We start from the raw sequence: 25,040 nt of genomic DNA, 5'->3' as shown, positions 1-25,040 counted from the left end.
AGCACAGGAATGCTTCTAATTGAGTCCACAGCACAATGACAAAATGCATCTGTGCTTTATATGTCAATATCCCCTCTACTTCTCTAAACTTCTGCATTCATAACTACTTTTAATGTGAGTACCTTCCTCATTTTGCAACATGGACTTCAGATTAAAATCGAAGGTATGTAACCTTACTCCTGTTGCTCACCTCAGGTGAATACTTAGTAAAGTTAGGAAATCAGACTGATACAGAAACACCAGCAGTAAAGTGAAACAAGCCCTGTGCACTACTACCAGAAAAATATTTTGGGATTGTTTTCTTTTTGTTTTGTTTTTACATCTAACACTGAGAGCAAGGGAATAGGTAAGTAGATAGCAAAGGAAATTGAAAATTATTTTGTAAATCCTTCTTAAACCAGCACTTATGTTTTCTTTCCTTGGTTCTTGGTTGAAGCCCACATTCTGTAGATGAAGAAGAGTACAATAAGATAGTACATGGAGCTCTTCAGAAGAATGATGATATACACTAGGTACGCTGTCCTGTGCACTAAGTGATCTGTAACAAACATAAGTTTTGTTTAGTGTCTATATTGTACAACCTCTTAAAAGATGGATAGATCTGGGACTGTGTAGTCTATTTACTGCTGCAATTACAGTGATTCTTGTGGACACAGTATGGCTGTCCTTTGAGTGAGTTTGCACAGCTAATACGTTCCAGACTAAACAGGTTTCTTAGCAGTAAGCTGCCCCTCATTGCTGCTGGGCTGTTATTCCCTCCAAAGGCAAGAACAATGTTACGGTGTTTCCAGCACTGATTATGGGTAGCACTGCGTTTGTTTGAATGCTTTTGTATTGGGTTTTTTCACCATAAGTTGTCACAATTTGTTAAATTGCCACTCAAGCTAAAAGTAAATTTCTTTGGCTGAAGTACTAGACAATTACTAGGCTGGTAGAATATCAGCTGGAAAACTGAGAATTTTACTACTTAGATATTTTAAACAGTGGCACTTAATGCAGGCTGGTAATCTAGTAGCCTGAACAGCACCTGTAGTAAAGCTCCTAATAAAGCTAAGGGAGCTCTTTGTAATTTTCAACAGGAGGCAACTGTCAATTCAGAGCAGTACTGGAGCATTTTAAAGTGCCAGACCCCACACTTAAAAGATACCTTATATGCTATTTAGAGAGGTAACTTTCATGATGTTCTTAGCCTATGTAAGAATACATCTTGCATCACATGCATTACTTTCCCACATTTTAATCCATTTTTATTACCTCTATTAAAACCAGTGCTGCAGTCCTCTTGCTGAGAAGGTGTTTCTGTAGCAGCTGATAGAAAGAGAGTTGAAGTGTCCCAATTAGACTTTTCTTTAATTTCAACAACCATAAATTGTGTTATAGGAGGAAAAAAAGGCACTTCAGCAACAGTGAAATGGGAAGTTATTTTGAAACAAAAAAAAACCCACAGTGTTTAATATCTGTCTTCAGAGAAGATGTTCACAGGTCGGATTCGTTTGCAGAGAGAATTAGAAGGGCATGAATGCTTGTAGAGAAATGATCTCAGGGGTCCTTTCCAACCATAACTATTCTGTGATTCTGTGACTGGGTATTTGTTGCCCCAGATGGGAGGTTTGCCTCTGCTCTTTCAGGGATGTGTCCCTTAGGCTGTTCCTTGGCAGCATCTCCTTTATTTGGAACTGGTCAACTTGATCACCTGATCTTGTCACTGAAATAGGTGGAGTCTGCCCTTACAACTTACTGCTACTAAAAACCCAGGATAACGTATATCAGGGGAGACTTTAATTAGTCTGTTACCTCGTGGTTTCCCAACACTGAAGAGTAAACTTGAGGAGAGTATGATCTAAGGTTCCTGTGTTGGGAATTTGCTATTTTGGTGGTGGTTTGTTCTTTAAAATTAACCCCTTTTCTGCTTGAAACAGCAAATGGTTGAAATGTAACTGTTATTTACTCATTTGCCCTGCACTCACTCAAGTAACATACATAGATAATAAGTTGAACCAAAGCAGGCAATGAGAAAAGATTAATCTAAACCAATATAAGCAGCCTTTCTTAAAGATATTACCAGGGTTTAAACAATTTGCATTGATTATAGGTTACTTTTTTCTTTAAAATTCCAGTCTTTCAGATTTTTCATAGTACCACACCTCGAGTACTGTGTCCAGTTCTGGGCCCCCCAGTTCAGGAAGGATATTGAGGTCCTGGAGCAGGTCCAAAGGAGGGCAACCAGGCTGGTGAAGGGACTCAACCACAGACCCTATGAGGAGAGGCTGAGAGAGCTGGGGCTGTTCAGCCTGGAGAAGAGGAGGCTCAGGGGAGACCTCATCACTCTCTACAACTACCTGAAAGGAGGTTGTAACCGGGTGGACGTTGGTCTCTTTTGCCAGACGACTTTCAACAAGACAAGAGGGCATGGTCTTAAGTTGTGCCAGGGGAAGTTTAGGTTGGATATTAGAAAGAATTTCTTTATGGAGAGGGTGATCAAGCATTGGAATGGGCTGCCCAGGGACGTAGTGGATTCTCCATCCCTAGAGATATTTAAAAAGAGACTGGATGTGGCACTCAGTGCCATAGTCTAGCAACCACAATGGTGGTAAAAGGGTTGGACTTGATGATCTCTGAGGTCCCTTCCAACCCAGCCAATTCTATGATTCTATTCTATGATTCTATGATTTTGCTTGGCATAATCTGTCATTCTGCAATTAATGAAATCTCTTCTTTTCATATGTGGCTATTACCTCACTATTGCTGGACTATGAGTAAGTAATACATTTAAACTGTATTCTACATCCTCAATCAAATCAGTTTTCAACTCTTTAGCTTTTCATAGCTGTGACTAATGTCAGGGGGTGTCAGAGGGACTTGCACCAGTAAACTGAAGTTGACAGAGAGGTAATACTGTTCTCAGAAACTTCTATAGGATGGAAAGTAACCAAGAGGGCTCAGTGAAGACCTTTTGGAGCTACGCTGTTTTATGCCTGATGAAGTTTAAGAACTGCTCCTTTCTATTACAAAGGGACATTCACTTGAGGAGCATAGCACAGGGTTGATTATTTTCATTGAAAAAACAATAGTTTCTCTGGATGTGCATTTTGGGTATTGCTGTGCCAAGGAGCAGGTGCTTTCAGGAACAGAAATAGAAAGCATTATTTCTATAATTTTATTGCAAAAAAAAATTTCTTAGTAATTCATATAATTAAATTTTAAAAGTGTGGTGCATACCTTGTGTTGGCAGTGCCTGCTGTTGGTTTTCATGCTCATAGGTGCAATAATAGTTCTTGTCTTTGTTCTCTGCTGGTACAGTTAACCAGCTGCTGATGGAATATTCATCTTCATTTGCAGACTTCCAAGGGTCTCCTTTTACTACGTTTTCTGTTATCTCTTTTTCTCCATCAGTCCATGTCACACGAATAACTTCTGGATAGAATTTCTCAATAAGGCAAACATACGTTAACTGATTTTTGTGTTCGTTCTGCATAATCTCAGAGTTTGCTGGTGGAGAATTTCCTTTGTCTGGATTGGTTATTGAAGGAAAAAAAACAACAAACAAAATAGAGAGTTAGAAGATAATAGTGTACACCAAATAAATACGCAGTCACAAAATAAAACTTTGAAGAACAGCAACCTAAATATCTTACTAACAAATGTTTTAACTCTCTGATTTGTTATGAATTACTTAGGATGGGAATATAAATATCTTGTGTATGAAAGGAATTTTAAGTAACAGGGTGGATGAATTACAGCTATTTCCGTCCTTGAAGTAAAAACAAGTTTTTGGATGAGCTGAATGAACCTGGCATTCAAACACACTTTATATGAAATATTATTTCGATGAACCCAAATGGCAAGTTTTAATTTTCAGACACAAATAGTTACAATAATATTTAGAATGTCTGCAAATAGAAAATATTACTTTCAATCTTATTTTAAAATTCATTATTTTATAGAGAACCAAAATTAGTAAAAGCTTTTGTGAGTATGGTACAGAAAATCAAGCTCAAAATCAGAAGACAAGACTCGTTCAAATATTCAAATTTTTTTTTTTTACATAATACAGAGTATTTCAATGACTAGAGAATATTAGGTCTAAGCTTTGATACTGCGCCATGTGCATGGAAAAACATTATTTAAGTCCTAAATTCTTTAGTGAACACTAACATGTAGACTACTTTGTTCATACTTCGTGTCAAGCAGCATATCTGATAGAGGAAGAGGGACTAGATCTACTTTCTGATACTTTTATACCAGAGTAGATCAAAAAGTACCTAAAAAAAGATGTCTTGAGTTCTTTTTTAGAAAAATAACTTTAAGACTGTTAATTTAAAACATTAGAAATTTACTACAAATATTTGAAAAACTGTTTTTGAGAGACCTTAGGAAGGTGAAATATTGTTGAAGATACTCATCATCTGCCATGATACTGAGTTAGAAACTTCAGGAGACTACGTGAGAGCCCATATTCATGCAATGCTGCTCTCAGAAAGTGTATTTATCTTCACAAGTCTTTGAAGATTAGGAAATAATAGTAACAGTTCCTGAGTTTTGTTCATTTATTTGGTAAGAGGAATTTAATATTTCTTCATAATGTTTATGCAAAAAACGCTACATGAAAATATTGCCTACAGAACTCTGACAGGCTTGGTGCCATAACACCTTCCAGTAACTGGGACCATTATGGAACACTGAAACCCTTTAGAGAACATGGCTTAAAAGAATTAGATACTGTTTCTTGATATCCTTGATATTTTTATTAAGGCCATTCGAAAATGTGCCTATTAACATTAATCATGGTAAAAGGCTTTCATTCCATGGATTTCTTTTGAGTTGCCTCATCTTCCCTTATTTATGCCTTACAGCTCCATCATTCTGCCTAACACTTGTTTAGGTTTTCAAGTATACTGGGGTTTGTTTGAGGGCTTTACAGTTCTCCCTGTTACAAGAAATAATAATGCAAACTTGTTCACACAGTAATCTTTGCCATTTTGATTTAAAAGGGCTTTAAACATCTGTTTAATCCAACTTTAGGCAATGTATAAATAAAATGCAATGTTAACCTGATTTTATGAAACATATTTTATGAAACATACTTACAAAAAATAATTTCAGCCGTTTAAAATACTGAACTTCAGTACATATGATGAAAACAAGTTGGATACCTTAATATTTAAGAGATATCATTTCAAGAAATCAAACATTGCTGCCATAATTTCTTCCAGGAAATTATTTTCTAGAAATGTTAGTGTTTGGGATTTTTTTTAATAATTTCCAAATAAGTTAGTGATATGCTTATGGGCTGCCAGGGAGACCAAGCTGCAGCAGAAGAGATGGCTGAGGGAAAGCAGCTTATCACTGGCTGAGCAAGCCACTCCTGTGCTAAAAGAAAAAAAAAAAATGGATTTGGAGAGGCTGGTTCAGTCTCAGCTTCCCTTTTGCAACCTTTTAAGTGCCTAAATTCCCTGGAAAGATACATACGGGCAGCTTAATATTCCCACTATTAATATTCCCATTCTTCTGTAGGCTTCTGAAAAAATCATCTATTTCACCAAGGCAAATGTGAAACCAGTCTCTCAATTCCCAGCCTTTTTGTTACTTGCATTATTTTAAGTCTCAAGTGACTTTGCTTTGGTCAGGACTTAATTAAAAAGGAAAAAAAAGAACAAAATCATGTTCATTTAAAGCTCATGGGACTTTAGCTCTTTGTGATTCTTCCAGTATAGATCTAGGAAAAGATGCTGCTCAAACTCTGACCCTTATTGCTAAATTAATTCCCGTCACTTATCCCAACTCCTGGTTTCCTCAGTTTCTTTTCATTAGGAGTAACTTCCTGAACTGCTGTTGAATAGTCACCTTTGAACAGACAAGCTATGCTGAAATGCTTGATCTTATGGAGATAGTAAACACAGCCCTTTCATTTTATTAATTGGTCAGAAGCCTTGGACCGCAAAAAGAGAAAATCCTACAGAAGTAAAATGATAGAAAATAATTTATTTTAAACTGAATGTGACAAGCATGACAACTACCTGATTAATTAAGGATTTTCACTAAAAACAACACCCTCATTCTGACATGCATTGAACTCTCGTTCTGTTTCACTTAGTCTTTCTGATGTAAATCATGCTTGATATGCTAATAGAAAGAAGTTTATGTATTTAACCAGTCTTAAAACATTTGGTAGCAATAGTACCTCTGCCTTGTGTTTGTGTAGTGTTTTACTCCAGAATTATGGCACGTAGAGAATATCTACTGGGAAAAAGATTTTTGTCCTCCACTCCATTAAAACAAATGACTCTACAGGAAAGGCAAAATGGATCACTTCTTTGTATACATATTAATAAGCATTAAGACAAGCATTTGGAGGTAGTAGTTTATTTCTACTGCCAAAGTGCTGTGTACATGACTAAAATAAATAGGAAAAAGTTATTTCATTTTTAAGAACCTAGTTAAAAAAAGGACTTTAGAAGTGGTTGTGGCATTTTGTTCTTGGTACCTTTATTGGAAAGAGGTTTTCTTTATGCTTAATTAAGAAGCTTTTAATTCTGTGCTTATTCCTTCAGTAGAGATGGAGGAATGTACAAGGACTCTGGAAACTACTACAGGCTATTTTCCACCACATTTCCACGGAGGAGTATGATAAAATATAGCTCAAAATAGCTCCCTTTCAGAAATGTTTGTGCTCCTAAACGCTACAAACACAAGGCTTACTATAGGAATGAGAAGGTGGGCAGGGGAATCCCCCACATGGATGGTACTGACTGAGGCTCTAAGTGGGCTGAGTGCCCTATGGAACTCTATGACCCTTGTCTATATGATAACCCTAAGCTCCTATAGCTTATTGTATGGAAAATCACATGTAACTTACCTGACACAATGAGTTTTGTACCGGAGCCAAACACTATACTAACCACATGAATGAAATCTTTGCAATAACAGTGCAGCTCTTTTATCTTTATATGGCTAAATAGTATTCTTTAAGGAAAACCAGATTTTCTGCATAATAAGATTTTAGACCCTAGAAAAGTAAAAAAGGAGCAATTGCCAAAACTAAAAAAAAAAAAAAAAAAAAGATCTGGAGATTTTTGAGGGAATGTATGTTATTAACTGGACATGTATATGTTGTTAGCTGGAGCACCTTGTCTCCGTCTCTGCTTTCTGGAGAGAGACAGCACCAGCAGCAGATCTGCTTGATCAGATATTGGCCAAGCAATTTGGTCCTTAAACACCCCCTAAAATCAGACCTATAATTTGTGAACCTTAGGCTGAGGAGATCTGAGGAGCAGAAACCCCCAACCAGTATTTTTGTTGGCAGTAGCATGAATTGGAATTGAACCTCCCACTTACCAGATACACTGTTTTCAGGTGGTCAAATAAATGCAGGAAAGCATCTGATGTTTACTTGAAGCACAAGAATTTTGATAAGTATGTCAAAAGATTTTGAGTTTGGCATTTTTCCTTAACAATAGTAATAAGTGATAATAAGCAGTTTCTGCAAAAGCTAGGAAGACAGAGTAGCTTTTCAACTATGTGCATCTTTAGAGTTCTGGGCATATCTCAGATAACTTCTTTCATTTGGTATAGTCAGACATAGTCCTAAGTGAAAAGGTTTTGCTTTTCAAAGAATTTGAGTAGCCCCAAAATTTGTCAGTTTTATTTTACAATGAATTAAAAATAGCAGAATGGTTAGGGATGCATATTTAATGACAAAAGCATCTTTTATTTGTACTAATGTTATCTTTGCCATATTTAAATTCATCTTTTTAAAATAAAATAATACTGGGGCTACTTAAGCATCTGTACTGCAAAAGCTGTTGTGTTTCCCTCATTTCATATATAAATACAAAACAATTTTGTAGCATTTTACAAATGTAAATGCTCTATAAAAGCAGAATCCTGCAAAGCATTCAGGTGGTTAAAAATAGAAAGAGCTAAGTATCAGAATACTGCATGTAGCCACTATCTAACTGCAATGAAAAGCATTTCAGTGTTACTTTAGTTTTACACTTCATACTTAGTTGAAACAATAAGCTTAGTTCCACTTCCAAGTATTTTGGCATTTCCATCCCATGATCTGATAATGCTTAGCAATATCTCCTACACTGTGCCTTTGTTGCATAGGCTACAGAAAAAGTCTCTCTGCTTTAGAGGATAGTGATAAATGTGGCCCAGTGAAATAGCTGAATTTTAAACATTGACTAGAGTACTACCTTTAGAAATTGTTCCATTTTTGCAGTGTGTAAAATGTTCAGGGTTTGAAAAACACCTTCTAAGAAGAAAGCAATGCCATGCTTATTTTATTGTTGATTTCTAATTCTTCAACTCCGGGATTTCCTGAACAAAAATATGGCTCCTCTGGCCTGCTACATTTTCTCTTAAGTAAACTCTTTTTTTTCTGTTTTAAAAAGAAGTGTGGTTACATTATGATTCCCAAAGGAAATTAAGGAATTTGCCTAGTTATTTCTTGCATTAAATATGAAGGTGAGCTATTTTTTTCCCTTTAATGTCCTGCCTTGCAAATTACTTACTCTGTGGAAAAAACTGAACTGGAATTTCATCCAAATAATATTTTGAAGCCTGTATTTTAAATGCAAAGTCCATATTCTAAACAAAACTTACTGATGTCCATAAATAAGTTCATGCCTTTGGTGAGTGATTATGCTGTTATCTTTTTGGCAAAAGCAGCTGCCTCTAAACAGGCAGAGTTTAATTGCGAATTGCATCAGAGAACATTTCTGGCCAGAGGAATAACATTTTTTTACTTTCTCTGGAATTCTCCTTTGCTTTTTACAACTTGACTTAATTATAATGAACTTAGTAATAGCATGTACTTTCTGAGCAACATTCTGGAGGCATTACTATATGCTTCCCACTGAAAACAGCATTCATCTATTAATCTCATAGCTTCATTACAGTTAAGGGTAATGTAAATGTAAAAGTAATCCAGTTATTTTTCATAGGGCCTGGAACTAAAAATTTATTACATTCCAGGCAATTTCCCTTCACAATCAACTTAGACTGGACCACCTCTATGAATAAGAAACATTTCTTACTTACTGTTCTGAGAGTAAACTTTGAGGCAGTTCATTTTTCTTCCCCAGAAGAAGAGTTAATCCACTCCATTATTTACATTTTCACTTCTAATCATTTCTCTGTTCCCCTATCACAGTATTTATCTAGAGGCAATCACTCCATTCACATTTATTGCCCATCTGGGGTACCATGCACATAGATAAAGGATGGTTTGTCAGGTAAAAAATTTTTCTACAATCTTTTTCTTAATTATCTGAGAACCTAGATGAATCTGTGAAAATCAGATCAATAACAGTAGTACTTACCAGAGACAATTAGCTTTGTTCCCGTGCCAAAGTATTTGATCCAGCTGTCCCACACACTGTGTTTTCACTTTGCAATAAGCTAACGTGCTCTCTTGCTATGCCATTGCTGAAGAAAATCCCATTTTTTTTCCCCAGAAAGCCCCAGGAGACTTGTGAGTGAAGGCCTGGTCCTTGACTTCTGTGAGAATGTCAGGAATTTCAGAATTGCACCTGGTTGTTTAGCTGGTATCTAATGCCCTTCAGAGCAAATCTCTTTCCTAAAGCATTGCTAATTTTTTTTTACCTAGCTCTTCTGCTTAATGCCTAAGAATTAGGTGATGGTTCCTCTTTAATTTTAGACACACAAAGAAGTGCACAGGGTTGTGCATGTTAAAAAACTACATACCTCCAGGTAACAACGATCCTGCTCTTTCCAAAGGAGAACACCTTCTCTCATCTGCAGTTAAGTGACATCAAGTACTACCTTGTTAAGTAGTACCTTGTATTAAGTTGCCTTAATACAATTCAGCAGAGGGAAAAGAGGGAGAGCCTGCACCATAAGCATCCTGAAGGTGTCCGAGTGCTGCAGCTTCCTTTTTCTTCCCCCAGTACCTGCTTATGTATCTCCTGTAATCACTCCAGACTCTGCAGCAGCAGCTCACTGGTGTCTTTTCATATACTAACTGGTGGAAGAAGGAGGCTGTTCCTTTGCACATGGGTTTCTTACAAAGCAGCCCAAGATAGTATCAGAGGGATCACCACTACTGTCAGTCAAAAGCCTCTGTTCTTAGTTTGCCCTTTAAAGGAAACTGAGTGCTTCTGGGATCCCACGTGGCACCCAGACAGCAAAACCACATTAAGAAATTAGCATTTGTGGCTGGACGGAGGGACTAGACTGAGAGTAAGGGTCTTTCACTTGAAGTGGGTGTAACAAAAGCAACTGTTTACTCTGGAGGCTCCTGGGCAGAAACATCACAGTTGCAACCACAAAGCAATAGCAGGAGTGATACAGACAGCAAATGGTGATGACCACTGCTTTTCTGCCATGCCCTGAGATGCACAGCAAAGGAGACCACCACCATCTCACCTGCAGTTTTGGATTATGGCCACAGCAGTGTGCAGCTGTGAGGTCTCATTAGTCATTAGAGGAAAAAAAGGGAAACACTATGTGTTGCAGACAGCTTCTCTAACTCCCCTGGGTGATCTGGTCTTGTAAGTAGGAAGAGGACAAGCTTATTACATTCCAGGCAATTTCCCTTCACAATCAACTTAGACTGGACCACCTCTATGAAAAGAAACGTTTTGCATTTCTTACTGTAGCCATTTGGAGACCTAATGCATATTTGAAACTTGTGTCACCAGGCTCATATTTTTTACTAACACTTCAATGAACCAACGAGGAGAGTATCAGGGTACCACAGTAAAGGATAATAAGAAGGAGAGGCTTGATGGTAGACAAAAACCTCTGTGGATTAATTTTTCTAAGCGTGAGGGTGGGTATGCACTTTAAGGCAGTAGCTAGGAGGGGTGTATTGAATATGAGACATAAATATGAAAGATAGTTCTTAAATATGAAAAGCTCTCTTCTTTGGTAATAGCTTTGGTAACTCTGTGTCCAGAATGTTTTTGTGATTCTCATGAATTCACTACGATGATAAACAGTGATAAGCAAGAAGATGGGCAAAGGGACAGATATAGCTAAAAAAAATACCACACAACAGCACAAAAAACTTAGGGCCTTTTAAAGCCCACCTCCAGATATGAGGAGGAATAAATAGAAAATCTTCTTCCTGTGGCAGTTGCTAACTTTTAAGTGAAAAGAATACTCTGCTTCCTTTGCACAAAATTTTACAAACCTTCAGCCTAAAGCTCTCTGTTTATTTTTCTTTGTGAGGCCTAAGGCTTTGAAGAGCTCCAGTGCAACATGTTGACCTATTTTCAGGAATAATAAAATGAAAAATTGTCCCTTTCCATTTAATAAATCCTCACAACCAGTTGGCTGACATGTTTGAGAGAGAGGTAGGAGAAGGTGTAATGAAGAGCATGAGATAGGTTTTGGACCTTTATGATCTCTTTTGCATTTTGCACTTGCTCAGTTGCAATCTCTGGCTTTTGGCAGCTGATGCTTCCAAGTTATCAGTCAGTGCTGAGTGTGTCATACTTCTACAGAGCCTGCATGAGGCCAAGCTGCTGCAGGTCATTCACACCAGGGGCTGTGACTTGTGATCTTTCAAGTTGTTCCTGGTTGAGATGCTGAGGGAGTATTTGTTTAGGTGCTCTCCCAAGTTCCTACCATGATGAATATACCAGTAGGCACAGTAGTAGGCGCAGTGTTGTCTGGAATGACATTGTTGATTGTAAGAATACACAGTTTCTCTCTAGAAACATTTTCAGCCATACAGCTGTATGCTTGGAAGCCCTCATCTACTACTTTTTCCCCTGCAAAATAAAATATCCTCTCTGGAGCTTTATCTGCCTTCTGTTGATACTAGTGTATGATGGTGCCATCCAAATTTTCAGGGAAGTCTTTAAAGTGACATTCCAGGCATACACTTCCTTTAAACTTAGTGATGGACAGAGGGCTCTGCATGAGAGTTTCTTGTGCAAATCCATCTAAGAAAAAAAAAAATAAAGAAAAGAAGAGAAATACTGTCATCAGCTGGAATTCAAAAATTCAGGGATTTGGGAAGATGCCTGTTAAAAGAGCCATGGGTGCCTGTGAGGAAAAGTAAGAAAACAAGGAAGGACTTACAAGACCAAGTGGCTGTGGCCACAAGTGTTGCCAGCAGCAGTATGTTTTCTTGCCACACTACTGCTGTTGAGAGAGGAGAAGGCAATCAGCCCTGGAGGAGGAGGGGACTTCCTTGGCTGGCAACTGGTAACACTGGTGTCAAGCCAGAGGAAATCCTGCACAAAGCTTTGCTCCATGGACAGGCAATGGATGGCTTTTGTGAAGCTTGGAAAGTGCTGGTCTCCTGTGAAACACCTAGAATGTGCAAGAGGTGGTGAAACCACTGGAGATGGAGCTTTTAATGGTCCACACCTATGCTGCTATCATAAAGTGGGCACAGTGATGCCACAGGCTGCAATGAAGATGCAGTCTGCTTTCTGACACCGTGACAGGACCACAAGGGAAAGGTCCCTGAGAAAAGCAGCAATGTTGACTGCAGCACTGCATGTGCATTGGTGATGGATGCAGCAGGGCACTGCACGCAGATGGCAGAAAACAACAGAAATTAAGGACAATTCACTGAACTAAGAGGAAGCTATTTGGAAGCTATGAGATCCCATGAATAAAGACACCCTTTGTCAAGAAAAGAAAAACTGATGAGCCAGCACATATCTGGGCTAAAGCCACAAACAAAAGTTGTTCCTCTCACACTCTTCTTTGAAACACTTGCTGTGCCCAGGGCTAAATAATAATTCACTGCAACATGAAACAAAAGAAGGGGATGGTTGTAAGCATCGCATCATCAGCTGTGGCAGACTAGACTGAATCTCTGATTTAAATGGGTCTGTGTGGGATTTTGCAGTATCTGATCAATATATCTAGGGACTTATGGGTTGTTTACATGAAAAGCGGGGACACAATACTGGGGAATTTTTTCCCAGATGTACTAGGCAGTGGCAAGCATATCATTCCCACCATCAATTTCTTCATTGTGTTGCCTTTCGTCTACTGCCTTCTCTTTCCTAGCTGGGGAACAATGCAATATTTTCTCCTTTCAAGGACCACCAGGTTTCTACCATGGTTATGCAAAGAACACCAAAGGAGCAGCTGAGTTTCCAGTATTGATAATTGTTAAGTCAGTGAATATGTGCTTTGCCCTTAAAATAGTAGATGTGTGTTTGAAGATCAGAATGTTAATGATGACTCAGACTTTGAAAAGGACAGTTGTGCAATCAGCTGTTCTTTTTGGATGGCAGAAAAAGTTTTGGCAGCAGCTCATCCTAGATGGAGTAGGAAGACAGCGAGAGTGGCACAAGTTACAACTTTGTGGTTTAGATGTTAAGAAAGGGTTTGGGTTTCTTTTTGCCCTGGTGTTATTTCAGTTTTTATCACCGTGAGAATCCCAGTAGGCACAGTAGTAGGTAGCAGTATCATCTGGAATTACCTCTTTTATTGTCAAAACACACCGTTTCTGGGCAGAAACATTTTCAACCATGTACCTATTGAATTGAAAGCCACTTTCAACTGAAGGTTTCCCTGATACAAAGAACAGTATCCTCTCTGGAGCTTTACCCTCCTTCTGTTGATACCAGTGTATCACTGCTTCATCAAATACTGCTTCCAATCTTTGAATTTCACATGTCATCCGTGCACTTCCTCTGAACTTGGTGATGGACATAGGGCTCTGCAAAGGAATTTCTTGTGCAAGTCCAACTAGGAAAGGAAAAGAGGAGGAATGATTCCATTAGCAGGAGTCCAGAGATTCGGGAAGATGACTGTTAGCACAGCCATGGATGTCTGTGAGGAAAGGTAAGAAAATAAGGAAGGACTTACAAGACCAAGTGGCTGTGGTCACAAGCACTGCCAGCAACAGCATGTTGGCTCGTCACCCTCTGCTGAAGTTGTGACTCAGGGGAGGGTGAAGGGGACTCCAGATGGGGACAGTGTTGTGTGGGAGGAGGAGGTGGCTCTCTTTAGCAGTTTTCAGGGCCAGGTCTTCTGTGCACAAAAGACAGGGTGTCTCTGCAAAAAACTAGCTACGTGATGGCAAGTACTAAAATTGTTTAGGAGTTTGTAGTCCCACCTACTTTTCTGGTCAATAGGAGAACCACTGGCAAATCCAAGCTTGAAAAAATGAGCCAGAGTCACTGGGAAAGTGTTGCAAGAGAGACCGGCTCCAGCTATGTATCAGGGCTTGAAGGTTTCGTCCCAGAAGTCACCCCAGTGAGAAATGAGTGCATGGAGAAGCAGAGAGCCAAGAAAAGGCATTCAGTTCTGAAAGGGAGCTTCTTTTGCTGCTTCAGCTTAGTCACTCACCTGCATCTTGCCGAAGTGCCTGTGGTGCCTCATGTTGGTGCTGCCCTGCACCAGAGCAGCTGGAGGCCATCAGCCAGCAGCAGCTGGGGCACTTGCACCCCAGGGGTGTGCCTCTGCTTTGGTTTTGAGTGTGGCAGGAAAAGCACAGCCACAGGATTTTGGTTTCGAAGTTCAGCTGTGATGCAAGCTCTTCTTGGAAAGGAAGGCTGGAAAATAAAATTTAGCCTGCTAAGGGCTGCTCTCAACAGCCACCACAGAGGAGCATTTCAATGAGAAGGGCTGGTGCCATGGGGCCCTCCCCTCTGGCCAGTGAACCCAGGTGCAGCTTGCTGGGTGAAAGGGAGATGAGCTCCTTTGGCTCCCTCCTGTTGGCAATTGGGCAAAACCAGCATGTGCTGCCAAACAGCTGTGAAAAGTTCCTGTGAATGCTGGGCTCCAGGGAAAGGCAGGCAGGGACACATCTGCCTCTGTGTGGTGGCACTGGGAAGAGTCCCTCTCTTCCCAATAAATAACCATGGTAAAGTTTTAATTTACTGTCAGGCCACCTTGAGCAGGAGCAGAATGAGAAGTAACCTAAGGACCAGGAGGCACAACAAGTGATGACGAAGACAGGATTATGAAATAGACTTTACGGTGAAGGGAGAGTAGTACAAGGAAAAGGTCACCATCCCAGCAGCATCCTATGATGGTCTCCTGTGTAGGCAACTATAGTTGCTCAGAGTGAAAACTGTGTCGGCAATTATATGTTGAACACATGAAATCAAGCTCCTGCTGCCCAATACTACCAGGACATGTATAAAACAGCAGCAATACATTGCTTTTCTTCTGATCAGAAAGCAGAAATCTGTCAGGCCCTATCCCAAATTAAGAGGAAAGGAATGTGATAAGTGACTGGGTCTCAGACAAGTAAATATTTCAATTACAGGCACTTCTGGCACTGTCTAGGTTTTATACTATAGCTTTCTAACACAGTGAATCTCCTAGTAGACATATTTACAAATCAAACTTATGGTGTCAATGCAAAGAGGACACATGCAGTTGGCCAGAGTATTTTTTAACAAAATACCTTTCCAGTTCCAAATTATTACCAAATAGACTTGGCAGTGATGAAATGGCCAACATCTTCCTTGCAGATATCTTCATTATTAAAGCTATCTAAAAAGCTTCCCCTTTGTAAACCCATGATGACTACTCCTCATTACCTTTTTTCACCTTCTTGTCTCTGGAAATGATTTCCAGGATCAGTTGTACCATCACATTTCCAGGGGTTTGAGATGGAGCTAACTGCTTGTAGTTCCCTGGGTCTTCCTACTTCATAGAATGGTTTGGGTTGGAAGGGACCTTAAAGATCATTTAGTTCCAAGCCCCCTGCATGGGCAGGGACATGTTCCACTAGACCAGGTTGCTCGAAGCCACATCCAACCTGGCCTTGAACACTTCCAGGGAGGGGGCAGTCACAGCTTCCATGGATAACCTGTTCTAGTGTCTCACCAGCCTCATAGGAAAGAATTTATTCCTAATGTTTAGCCTAAATCTCCCCTTTTCCAAGTTTTAAACTATTTCCCCTTGTCCTCTTGCTACACACCCATGTAAAAAGCCCAGCCTCAGCTTTCTTGTAGGCTCCCTTCAGATATTGCAAAAGTTGCTGTAAGGTCATGTTGGAGCCTCTTTTTCTCCAGGCTGAACAACCCCAACTTCTTTAGCCTGTCTTCACAGGGGAGGTGAAGCTCTCTGCTAATTTTTTTTTGCTCTCCTCTGGACATGTTTCAGTATCTCTATGTCCTTCTTATGCGGGGGACTCTAAAACTGAACACAGTACACAGTCTCACAAGAGCAGACGGGGACAATCACCTCCCTCAACCTGCTGTCTGTGCTTCTTTTGGTGCAGCTCAGGACCCAGTTGGCTTTCTGGGCTGCAAGTGCACATTGATGGCTCATGTTGAGCTTCTGGTTCACTTCCAAGTCCTTCTTTTTGTGCCTTCCTAGTCCCTCTCTCCTCCCAACCTGTATTCATGCATGGGATTCCCTTGATCCAGGTCCAGAACCTTGCACTTGGCCTTGTTAAACTTGATGTAGTTTGCACGAGTCCCCTTAACAAGCCTGTCAAGGTTGCCTCTGGATGGCACCCCTTCCCTCTAGCATGTTGACTTCATCACACAGTTTGGTGTCATCAGCAAATCTGCTGAGGTTGCATTTGATTCCACTGTTTATGTAGGCAACAAAGATGTTAAGCTGGTCTGAGAACCGACCCTTGAGGAACACCACTCTTCACACATCTCCATTTGGACACTGAGCCACTGATCACAACTCTTTGGGTGCAACCACTCAGCCAGTTTCTTATCCAACAATTGGTCCATCCATTGAATCTGTATCGTGTATTGCCTTTCTAAAACAGAGGAGTGACATTTGCTTTCTCCTAGTTTTCAGGAACCCATACTGATTGCTGTGATCTTTAAAAGTGAGAGTGCCTTAGCACTAGTGGGTATATCTCATTAGGTACCGCAGGTTTGCATATGTTCAGTTTAAGTGCTCACTAATCTGATCCTCCTCCAAGAAGGGTACATCTTCCCTGCACCAGACTTTCCTTCCAGTCTCAGGAGTCTGAGATTCCTGAAGGCCAGTCTTACAGGTGAATACTGAGGCAAAGAAAGTGGCTTTTACCATGTCACTTATCAGCAGTTTCCCATCCCTATCTAGGAGCTTTCCCTAGTCTTTTGTTGATGATGTACTTGCAGAATAATTTCTTGTTCCCCTTTATATGCTTTGTGAAATGTAACTCCAGCTGAGCTGTTGCTTTCCTAAACCCACCCCTATGGGATCAAACAACAGCTCCATACTCCTCCGGGGTCACTTGCTTCCACTTCTTGTACACTTCATTTTTTATGCCCAAGTTCAGTTAGGAGCTCTTTGCTAATTCATGAAGACCTCCTGCAGCCTCTGCTTTACCTGCTACTCGGGTCGGGCCTTTATTGAGCTTGTAGGAGACTCTTGAATATCTACCAGCTCTCCTGGACACCTCTTCTTTCCAGGGTTATATCCAATGGGATTCTTCCAAACAGATCTCTGAAAAAAGTTGTCTGCCCTTGTGAAGTCCAGGGTTGTGAATTTTGCTTTGCTTATTTCTCTCAGTAGCTTGGACTCCCCCAGCTCATGGTCACTATAGGCAAGGGTGTGCCTGACCTTCAGTAAGTTCTCCTTTGTTTATCTATCAGTTTATAAGCATATCCAGCAGGGTAGCCTTCCTTGTTGGCTGCTCAGTCACCTGGGTTAGGACGTTGCTATCAACTTATTCCAAAAATCTATATTAGTTGTGAGGAATCCTCAATATTTTAGAGCCTGTGGAACTGGAGAACCACCACTCTGGAGGTGTTTGTGCTCAGTTTTGATGTTCCAGACATATTGGAGGAATATGTCATGAGATAGTGTACACTCTGTCCTAATACAGGACCAAGGAGTCACGACACTATTTCAATTTTCTGACATAACTGTCAGGCAAATACAAGCTGGTAAAAATAGGCTTTGATCTTAGAACTCGATTTGTGAAATGAAGTACACTTAATTCAAAGGACCTGACAGCCTCTGCTTACCAGGGGCATAGACAATGGCTGAGGTTTTCAGTTCTGTCCTGGACATGTCAGGTGAGAAACTGACAATAAAACAAGGTATTTTGCACTGTTGTAGGAATGTGTAGTGCCTGAAGTGCAAAGGAAGATAAAATAAAAAATATAAAGGAGAGTGTATAAGGTCATCTGTTGTTCTCTCCCTTTATATTGATGTCTTTTTTACTATAGAAAGCACTGCAGGGAGAAGGGGAAAGGCAGGTACAGACATGTTTCTCCCTTCCATCCAAAGATTCACATGAAGAGAAATTTACAGCTCACATTTGGTCACACACACCCTGTCAGGTGAATGCTGTCAGTGCCATCAAGTCTTCATCTTAAGGTCCCAGTTCCCTACATTTTCCCTGAAGTGACCAGACTCTCCAGTTTCTCGACATTAGGTATGTGTGAGTACCCAAATGATATACCCATTGTAGACAGCATCTATTTAACAGCTGTCGTGATAAATTGTTGCTTTCCCTATCCTGCTGCAGGCAGTCATCAGGGAGGGTTGAAATAAGGAAGTGCCTGCATTTTTGGCAGGCTTCAGAACTTGCAGTTCAGAGTGCAAAGCACCTTTTTGTACAGCTTATCTTTGATCATCTAAGCCTGTGTGTCTTATAGAAAGCCAAAAGGCACAGTAGTAAGTGCCAGAATCCCTTGAGGTTAAATTTTGTATCGTAAGAGTGTAGAACGTACTAGAAGGGTGCTTCTGAGCTTGAAATCTGCTGCTGTTTGTGCTGTCATAAAAAACAAGTGACTCTCCCCACATGTACAGGATTCTCTTTGGTGGCTTTCTGGGAAGCTGCCTGTACCAGTGCACAGTGGCTTCAGCTCCTATTTGGCACACCATGCTGGCAGAGCTGCCCCTCACCTTCCTCTGCAGCTTTGGGATTTGTTCTGGCACTGATTGTACATCTCCACCTGGAAGGGAAAGAAGAAGAATGACACCGCTGGAGCTGGAAGTCAGGATTGTGTTCTTTGCACATGGGAAAGGAAGCTGAAAGGGCTTATAGGACCACAGTGAAGTTGCAAGAAGGACTGGAAGCAGCAACATGTTCCCTGTGAGAGTTTTAGCCTGGAAATGAAATAAACAGAGACAGAGATATTATAGAGCCCTTCAGGCAGAGAAAGAGTCCAACACCTGGGAGGAAAAAATGACTCATTCATCACATCCAATGGTTGTTCTTCAATGTGCAGCCACCAAGATGATTAAATTTACTGACAAGGTAAACCACATGAGTAACAGTGTAGAAAGGAGTTAAAATACTCAGTCTGAAACACTACAATTTCTTCTTTTGCCACATTCCTCTCAGACCTACCTGCCAAGCACACATGTTGAAACTCCAGTTGTTCAATCCGACCATTCCCAAGGATGTTCTCCTCTCCTCAGACACCCCAAGGCTGTCCTAAAAGCATATTTCACCATCCTTTCCTCGACCATACCTGCTTTGTTACACAAAGGTAACGTAAGTCATAGCGAACTATCACCTTTAACTCCTACTTTGAATAGCTCTGAAGTGTCTGGTCAGCCTTATCCCTCCACTCCAGAAGTGGTTTGTCTTCAAGATGTCTTTCTGGGACAACATTCTAGCTCCTCTGGTCTGGTTTCAGCAGCAGAAAGCTTTTATGGGCATGTGCTGCTTGCAAGTGATGGCATTGTAGCACCAAATAGGAAAAATACAGCTGGAGGCTCTTTTGCAAGATCTGCTGTGTTGATATTTCTAGAGGAGATGGCTGGTCCTGTGAGCATTGGGATAATGACCCTCTACTAGAGCATGGATTGCCATTGAGGAGAGGAAATTACATGCTTGACTTGCATGAAACACATGGACACAGGTTGCGCAAACCATTGATAGATAACTGAAAACTGACTGTGGCTCTGTTCCCAGCTGTCTGGCTGAGCAGTGCTGTGTCACTATTTCCTATGTTCCTTGCTTTAGGCTTGTGATCAGTCTTCCCAATCCTTTCTCGGGTCAGTCTTTTCAGGAGTTCCCAGGTGTAATAGATCCTTGCTTATAACAAGGTGTCCTAAGTGGTGTCAGTGTTAGAAGTGTCACCATTATAACCATTTTGATGGTAGTGACCCCGTGATAAGTATTACCACTACATCTAACATGACCTGGATTTGAACTCTCCCAGTTTAGATCTTTAGAGCAAATATCCTCCTCCTATACTCCTTCACTGTTACTTGTTTTAGCTTTGCTATCTCAGACTGTACTTGGGAAAGTATCTATATCCATTGAAGATGATCTGTGTTACTGTATAATTCAGCTGTCATTACCCACAAGAGCGCTCCTGTTCCCCAGCACAGAGCATTGTATCAGCTGAGTTGTAGTGCACTGCTCTTCCTTGCTATTTTCTTTGTTCTCTTTGTCATTACTTACATACTCAGCATAAACCTGTCAGTATGTTTTAGAGGGTGAAGTTGTGGTTTTGTGCATTTAGCTAATACCCTGTCACTCTGGGCACAGACAGTTTTCTGTACAGGCTTCTTGTGTTCTATTTATTCTGTAGGTCTCCAAAGTTGGCAACAGTAGTAGGTACCTTCATCACTGGAATTGATGTCATTGATGGAGAAAGTAAAGATGTTTCTACCTTTCTTTGAAGAAGAGTACTTGCCCCTGTAGGAATTGTCATGATAAGAAACCGTCCCTCGGCTGAAGTGCAGAATCACCTCAGGACCTCCTGGGGGCAAGTGTCGGTACCAGTGTATGTACAGAGGCTGGAAGTCCTGTGCACCCTCGACTTCACATTCAATCCATGCAGTTTTAGTCTGCCCTCTGGTAATGGATACTTGGCTCTGCTTCAGAAGCACTAGTGATTGTCCATCTAGAAAGAAAGAGAAAAAAACTAAAGTCTCTAAAGTGTTTTTTCACACATGCAGGGTGTCTCCTGCCACTGCCCCATGCACTGGTGACAAGGGGAACCTACAGAACCAGGATGCAGCCAGGACCAAGACCAGGAGCAGCAGCATCCTGAGGGCTCTTTGTGGCCTCTGCCTCCATCAGGAAGGCGGTAGCTCTCCTGGCAGAGACCTAGGGCTGCAGCTGAGGAAAGGAAATGACTCGCTGGGGCATTATCAAGAGAGGTTCTTCTGGTAACAGGCAGGCGATGCTGAGATAAAGCAGCCTGACTGAACCCTGATGAATATTTATAGCCTGATCATAGCTTTTGCACAAGCATCACAAACTCACCTTCTCTCTCTCTTTCTTACTCATACAAACAAAATTTCTTTAACTCGTTTAGGAAGTAATTTTGTAGTCTAAAGCAAAGTTACTTGGGCTTTTAGACAAGTGGAAGGCTGCTATACAATGCCTGGCATCAGACACTTTTCCTCAGTCCACTACCAGTAACAGGAAGGAAAAGCAAAAAAGTAATTGGAGCTTAATGAATTTGAAGCGTCTCAAATTACTGTCCAGAACACAGGCTGAATGCCAAAGGTAAGGAAAATACATAGCAGCCATTTGGGAGCTCAGAAGTAGCATTGCTGCACTTGTGGTTGCTTCTTGTCAGAGGTAAGATGAGACACCACAGCTCAGGGTGGCATCTCCAAGTGTTGGCTATTACACAAAGAAACACAAATGTTTCCAAGGATAGGACATCTACCACCTCTCTGGGTAACATGTTCCAGTGTTTCACTATACTCACTGTAAAAAATGTCTTCCTAAAATCTAGTCTAAATCTACGTTCTTTTAGTTTCAAGCTTTGACAGTGAAAAGAGGGGACATGGACTCACACCAGGGCTGAGAAGGGATTCACAGTCATGTCACCACACCATGGCGTGAAAGCCTGTGAATGTGTGTGTGGGGGGTGCCTCTTTCCACTGAAAGGGAGTTTTAAAAAATGTTTAGTATTTGACATGGGGGGGAAAACCCTAAACAAAATGTCAGAGTAATTCCCATTTGGTAAATAGAAGAGTGAAAGAGTCTTCAAAGCATAAGACTGTGCCTTGCATTTCCTGAGAGGCAGACACAGAGCATACAAAGAGATCCCTGCATTCCATTTGCTTCTGACCCCCAGCACTGCAGTACTGGACCTGTGCATAGCCTACTACTGACATTCATCCACAGCTTCAACTCACGTACATCTTGGAGAAGAAACCCTGTGAAAATGATGAGAACCATGTGTGGTCTCCTCCTTATTCCAGAAACAAGTCAGGGCAGGAGAAGCGGTCATGGGATAGGCAGCACCATTTGTCCAGAAATTCTGCATCACTCAGATCTAGCCAGAAACCTTCACCTCATACTCCCTGGAAGTACCATTTCCACCCCCCAGACCTCTCAGAAGAGGGCATAAACAAAGGGTAGAAATACTATAAATTTATGCGCTATTTTGCAGACCAAAACTGAGCAGGCAGTATAGAAAAATGGTGGAATATTTTACTTACTGGTGCCATCCTTACATATGTCCTCTCTCTACTGTTTTGAGGACTCCATTTCAGAGAGAGGCATTTCAGTGCAGCATTTTTGAGCCTCAAGAGCCACGGTCAGGCAGCTGAGATCTGACTGGGTTGCTGCTTTTGAGCACTCCAACCTTAAAGGGCTGCAGACATTCACTTATCAGTGCTGTTTTGGCTGGAAATCAAGCAGTGCCACACTACCACCTAAAAATCACAAGTAGAGCAGGGTTTTCAGTCACCCCAGTAAAGCCAGGACAAACAGTGGATAGGTTGAACAGAAAAAGACAGAGGCAGGAGGAGACGTAAAAAAATTGAGGGAAATGGGCTTTACAAGGTCAAAGTAGTGTAAAAGAACTAGAAAATCAAGACTTTTTTTGTTTTAAAATGTTTCTCCCATAGCTAATAATTTAACTATTTATTGAAACACAGGTATATCATAGAATTATTTTAAGCAGAGGTACGTATAAAATTATTTTTTCCTCTTAAACCCACATTGTCTCCTTGAATTACATCAGCTCAGTAACTTCTTACTTGGTGCAGATTTAACCTTTGGTTGCTGTAATGACTTAGGGTACAACTTGATAATGTACTTTTCTGTCTCCATTTGCCTGGAGGTTAAAGTAGGCAGCTACTGCATACATAAAACTGCTTTTGCTTTTTTAATTGCACTGAATTTGCCCTGTGTGTCTCCAAGTATGAGCCAGCTTCAGGTATTATTATTATTATTATTGTTATTATTATTATTATTATTTTATTTTTATTTTATTATTTTGTTATTATTATTATATTCAGAGGTATTAAGGAAACAAACTGATACCTGAAGATTAACCCAAATGACAGGTACATGCAATTTCAAGCATCTACCACCCTCTGCTGGATATAAAGGAGCAGAACCCTCGGAAGACCTTTTTGAGCAGCTGTGTGGTTGCTCTACAGCATCCATAGGCATGGATGGATACTGAAAATTCCTGTAATACTCTGAAATTTTAAAGCAAAACAGTTATGCATCGGGCACTTTTATTTTCATGCCATTTTTTAACTGCACGGAAGTGCAATGTTCTGTCTTAGGCTAGGAGATACTTCAAGCTTCTCCTGAAAAACACAGACCTAATAGGCTTAAAATACGGTGTTCTGGATCCCTGCAGAAGACTATAGACAACTTCCACTTTCATTTATATCTCTACAGGATGCTGGATGTGGCAGCATCATGCAAAGTACAGAGTCTGTCAGATTTTGGCCACTGAGAGACAATTTTGTATAACCTCCTAATTTGGCAGTTTTGTCTAAACCTGCAGAGCTTATTCCCTGAGACTATATGGTTGGGTTTTTTTTCATTCACTGACAGATTCTTCCTTCTGTTGGAGCTGAAAGTGTTTAAATAAATTTTAAAAATTGAGAATTTTACCTTCTTTTGCATAATTACATGAACTATCTGAAATACAGGAATTCTGTAATGCGTTCACCTTCTCCTTTGTAGCATATAACCTGGAAACATAGTAATTCAAGTATACAATTTACCACTGTTTTGATGTTCTTGGTCCAATTATACCTTTTACTGCAAGCAGTGTGTCTAGGCAAGTAGAAAGGCACAATCAGTCACCTGGGGTTAGCTTGGCTTATATCAAAGCCTCTGCTCCTACAGCACCAAGAGTCCCCAGCCTGTTTACTCCTCTGATGTCAGGCTGAGGATGTATAGGACTTTTGACCCTCTTTAGCAGATGTGGTTCTCAGTGACTCCTGGAGCTTCTGATGGTTGCATCTTGCTTGCTTGTTCTCTGCGTTGCATTTAGTGCCCATGGCTGGACAGAAATCTTGTGTATACACAGAGTGGTACTTTCACTACAGTTTCTTTCACTACAGTTGCCTTTAACTTCTATTAAGCATTTGAATAAGCAGCACAATTCCCTCTGGGATGATTTCAGCTTTGCCAAATAAGTGTTAATTATGAGGTCTTCCTGTCATTTGTGACAATCCTCATTTAGAAGGAGCTGCAATCTTCCCAATACGATGCTTCTGTGCTAATTAAACAGGTCAGACTGAAGATGTCCATGCAAGAATAACACACAGGTGTTTGAAATAGTGCCGGAGACACGGTATACACAAAGATAGCAACAGAGCTGAAATGACAAAGGGGAAGAAGTAAGAGTAGAATCTTTGAAAAGTGACCATATCATCACACATCCACATGTTTAGAGAGATACTGTGTCTAAAACCACAGCCCAGTTCCTATTCTCTAATTCTGAACCTGGACTGAGACGTTGTAATTTCCTAAAATTCCTCTTCTTAATTAAACAAGGTTTCTTTATTCCCCAGAATGCTAGAGCAGAGCCCCAGAGTGCTTCATAGCAGAAGCAAACTGGCTGCTATACTGCATCACTGATTTACTTGCACCAACTTCATTGCAGCCATTTTATCTGCAGCAAAGGTCTTGCCACCAGAGAGCACATCAGAGCTAACACTGTCACCACTGATTACAGCTGGCTGGAAAAACACCTTCATGTCCTTTTGAGCTGCTTTCAGAAATGTGACCTTGCTTAATTAATTAAACTAAGTACGTTATGTAGTTAGAGATTGGCTTATCAGGTGGTGTTTCATCAACTGTCACCCCAGTGTTTTAAACAAAAAAAATACAGATCTTTTAAATCTGTGTTAAAAGCAAACAATAAAATCTCATTTTGTTCTTCAAGCAGCAAACTGTAGTGGAGGCTCCCTTGATACTTCTGGCTGCTGTAATATATGCTCATGCT

General features: G+C 40.6%; 1 protein-coding gene across 1 annotated transcript; it reads right to left on the bottom strand.

Annotated features, from left to right (window-relative positions):
• Nucleotides 1–282: 282 nt before the first annotated feature.
• Nucleotides 283–24,792, bottom strand: LOC103537124 (TCR gamma alternate reading frame protein). The gene is made up of 9 exons (XM_030444642.1): nt 24,689–24,792; nt 23,699–23,778; nt 20,427–20,723; nt 13,810–13,857; nt 13,369–13,689; nt 6,857–6,889; nt 3,220–3,510; nt 1,246–1,308; nt 283–553 (listed from the first exon to the last, which is right to left on the bottom strand). Exons 1-9 carry the CDS (start codon nt 24,790–24,792, stop codon nt 405–407), a joined length of 1,386 nt encoding a protein of 461 aa, XP_030300502.1. The 3' UTR covers nt 283–404.
• Between the last annotated feature and the right edge of the window lie 248 nt (nt 24,793–25,040).

Source organism: Calypte anna, chromosome 2, assembly GCF_003957555.1.
Source record: "Calypte anna isolate BGI_N300 chromosome 2, bCalAnn1_v1.p, whole genome shotgun sequence".
Classification (NCBI taxonomy): Eukaryota; Metazoa; Chordata; class Aves; order Apodiformes; family Trochilidae; genus Calypte; species Calypte anna.
Note: the sequence above shows the minus strand (reverse complement) of the source record. Positions and strands in the feature narration are given on the sequence as shown.

Excerpts from the sequence above, each read along its gene's own strand:
- LOC103537124 (XM_030444642.1), bottom strand. The coding sequence starts at position 24,792 with ATGAAGGTGTTTTTCCAGCCAGCTGTAATCAGTGGTGACAGTGTTAGC. Across the intron at positions 20,724-23,698 it reads ATGTAATTATGCAAAAGAAG|ATGGACAATCACTAGTGCTT; the intron begins GTAAAATTCTCA and ends CTTTCTTTCTAG. Across the intron at positions 13,858-20,426 it reads TGATGAAGGTACCTACTACT|CCAACATGCTGTTGCTGGCA; the intron begins GTTGCCAACTTT and ends GAGGGTGACGAG.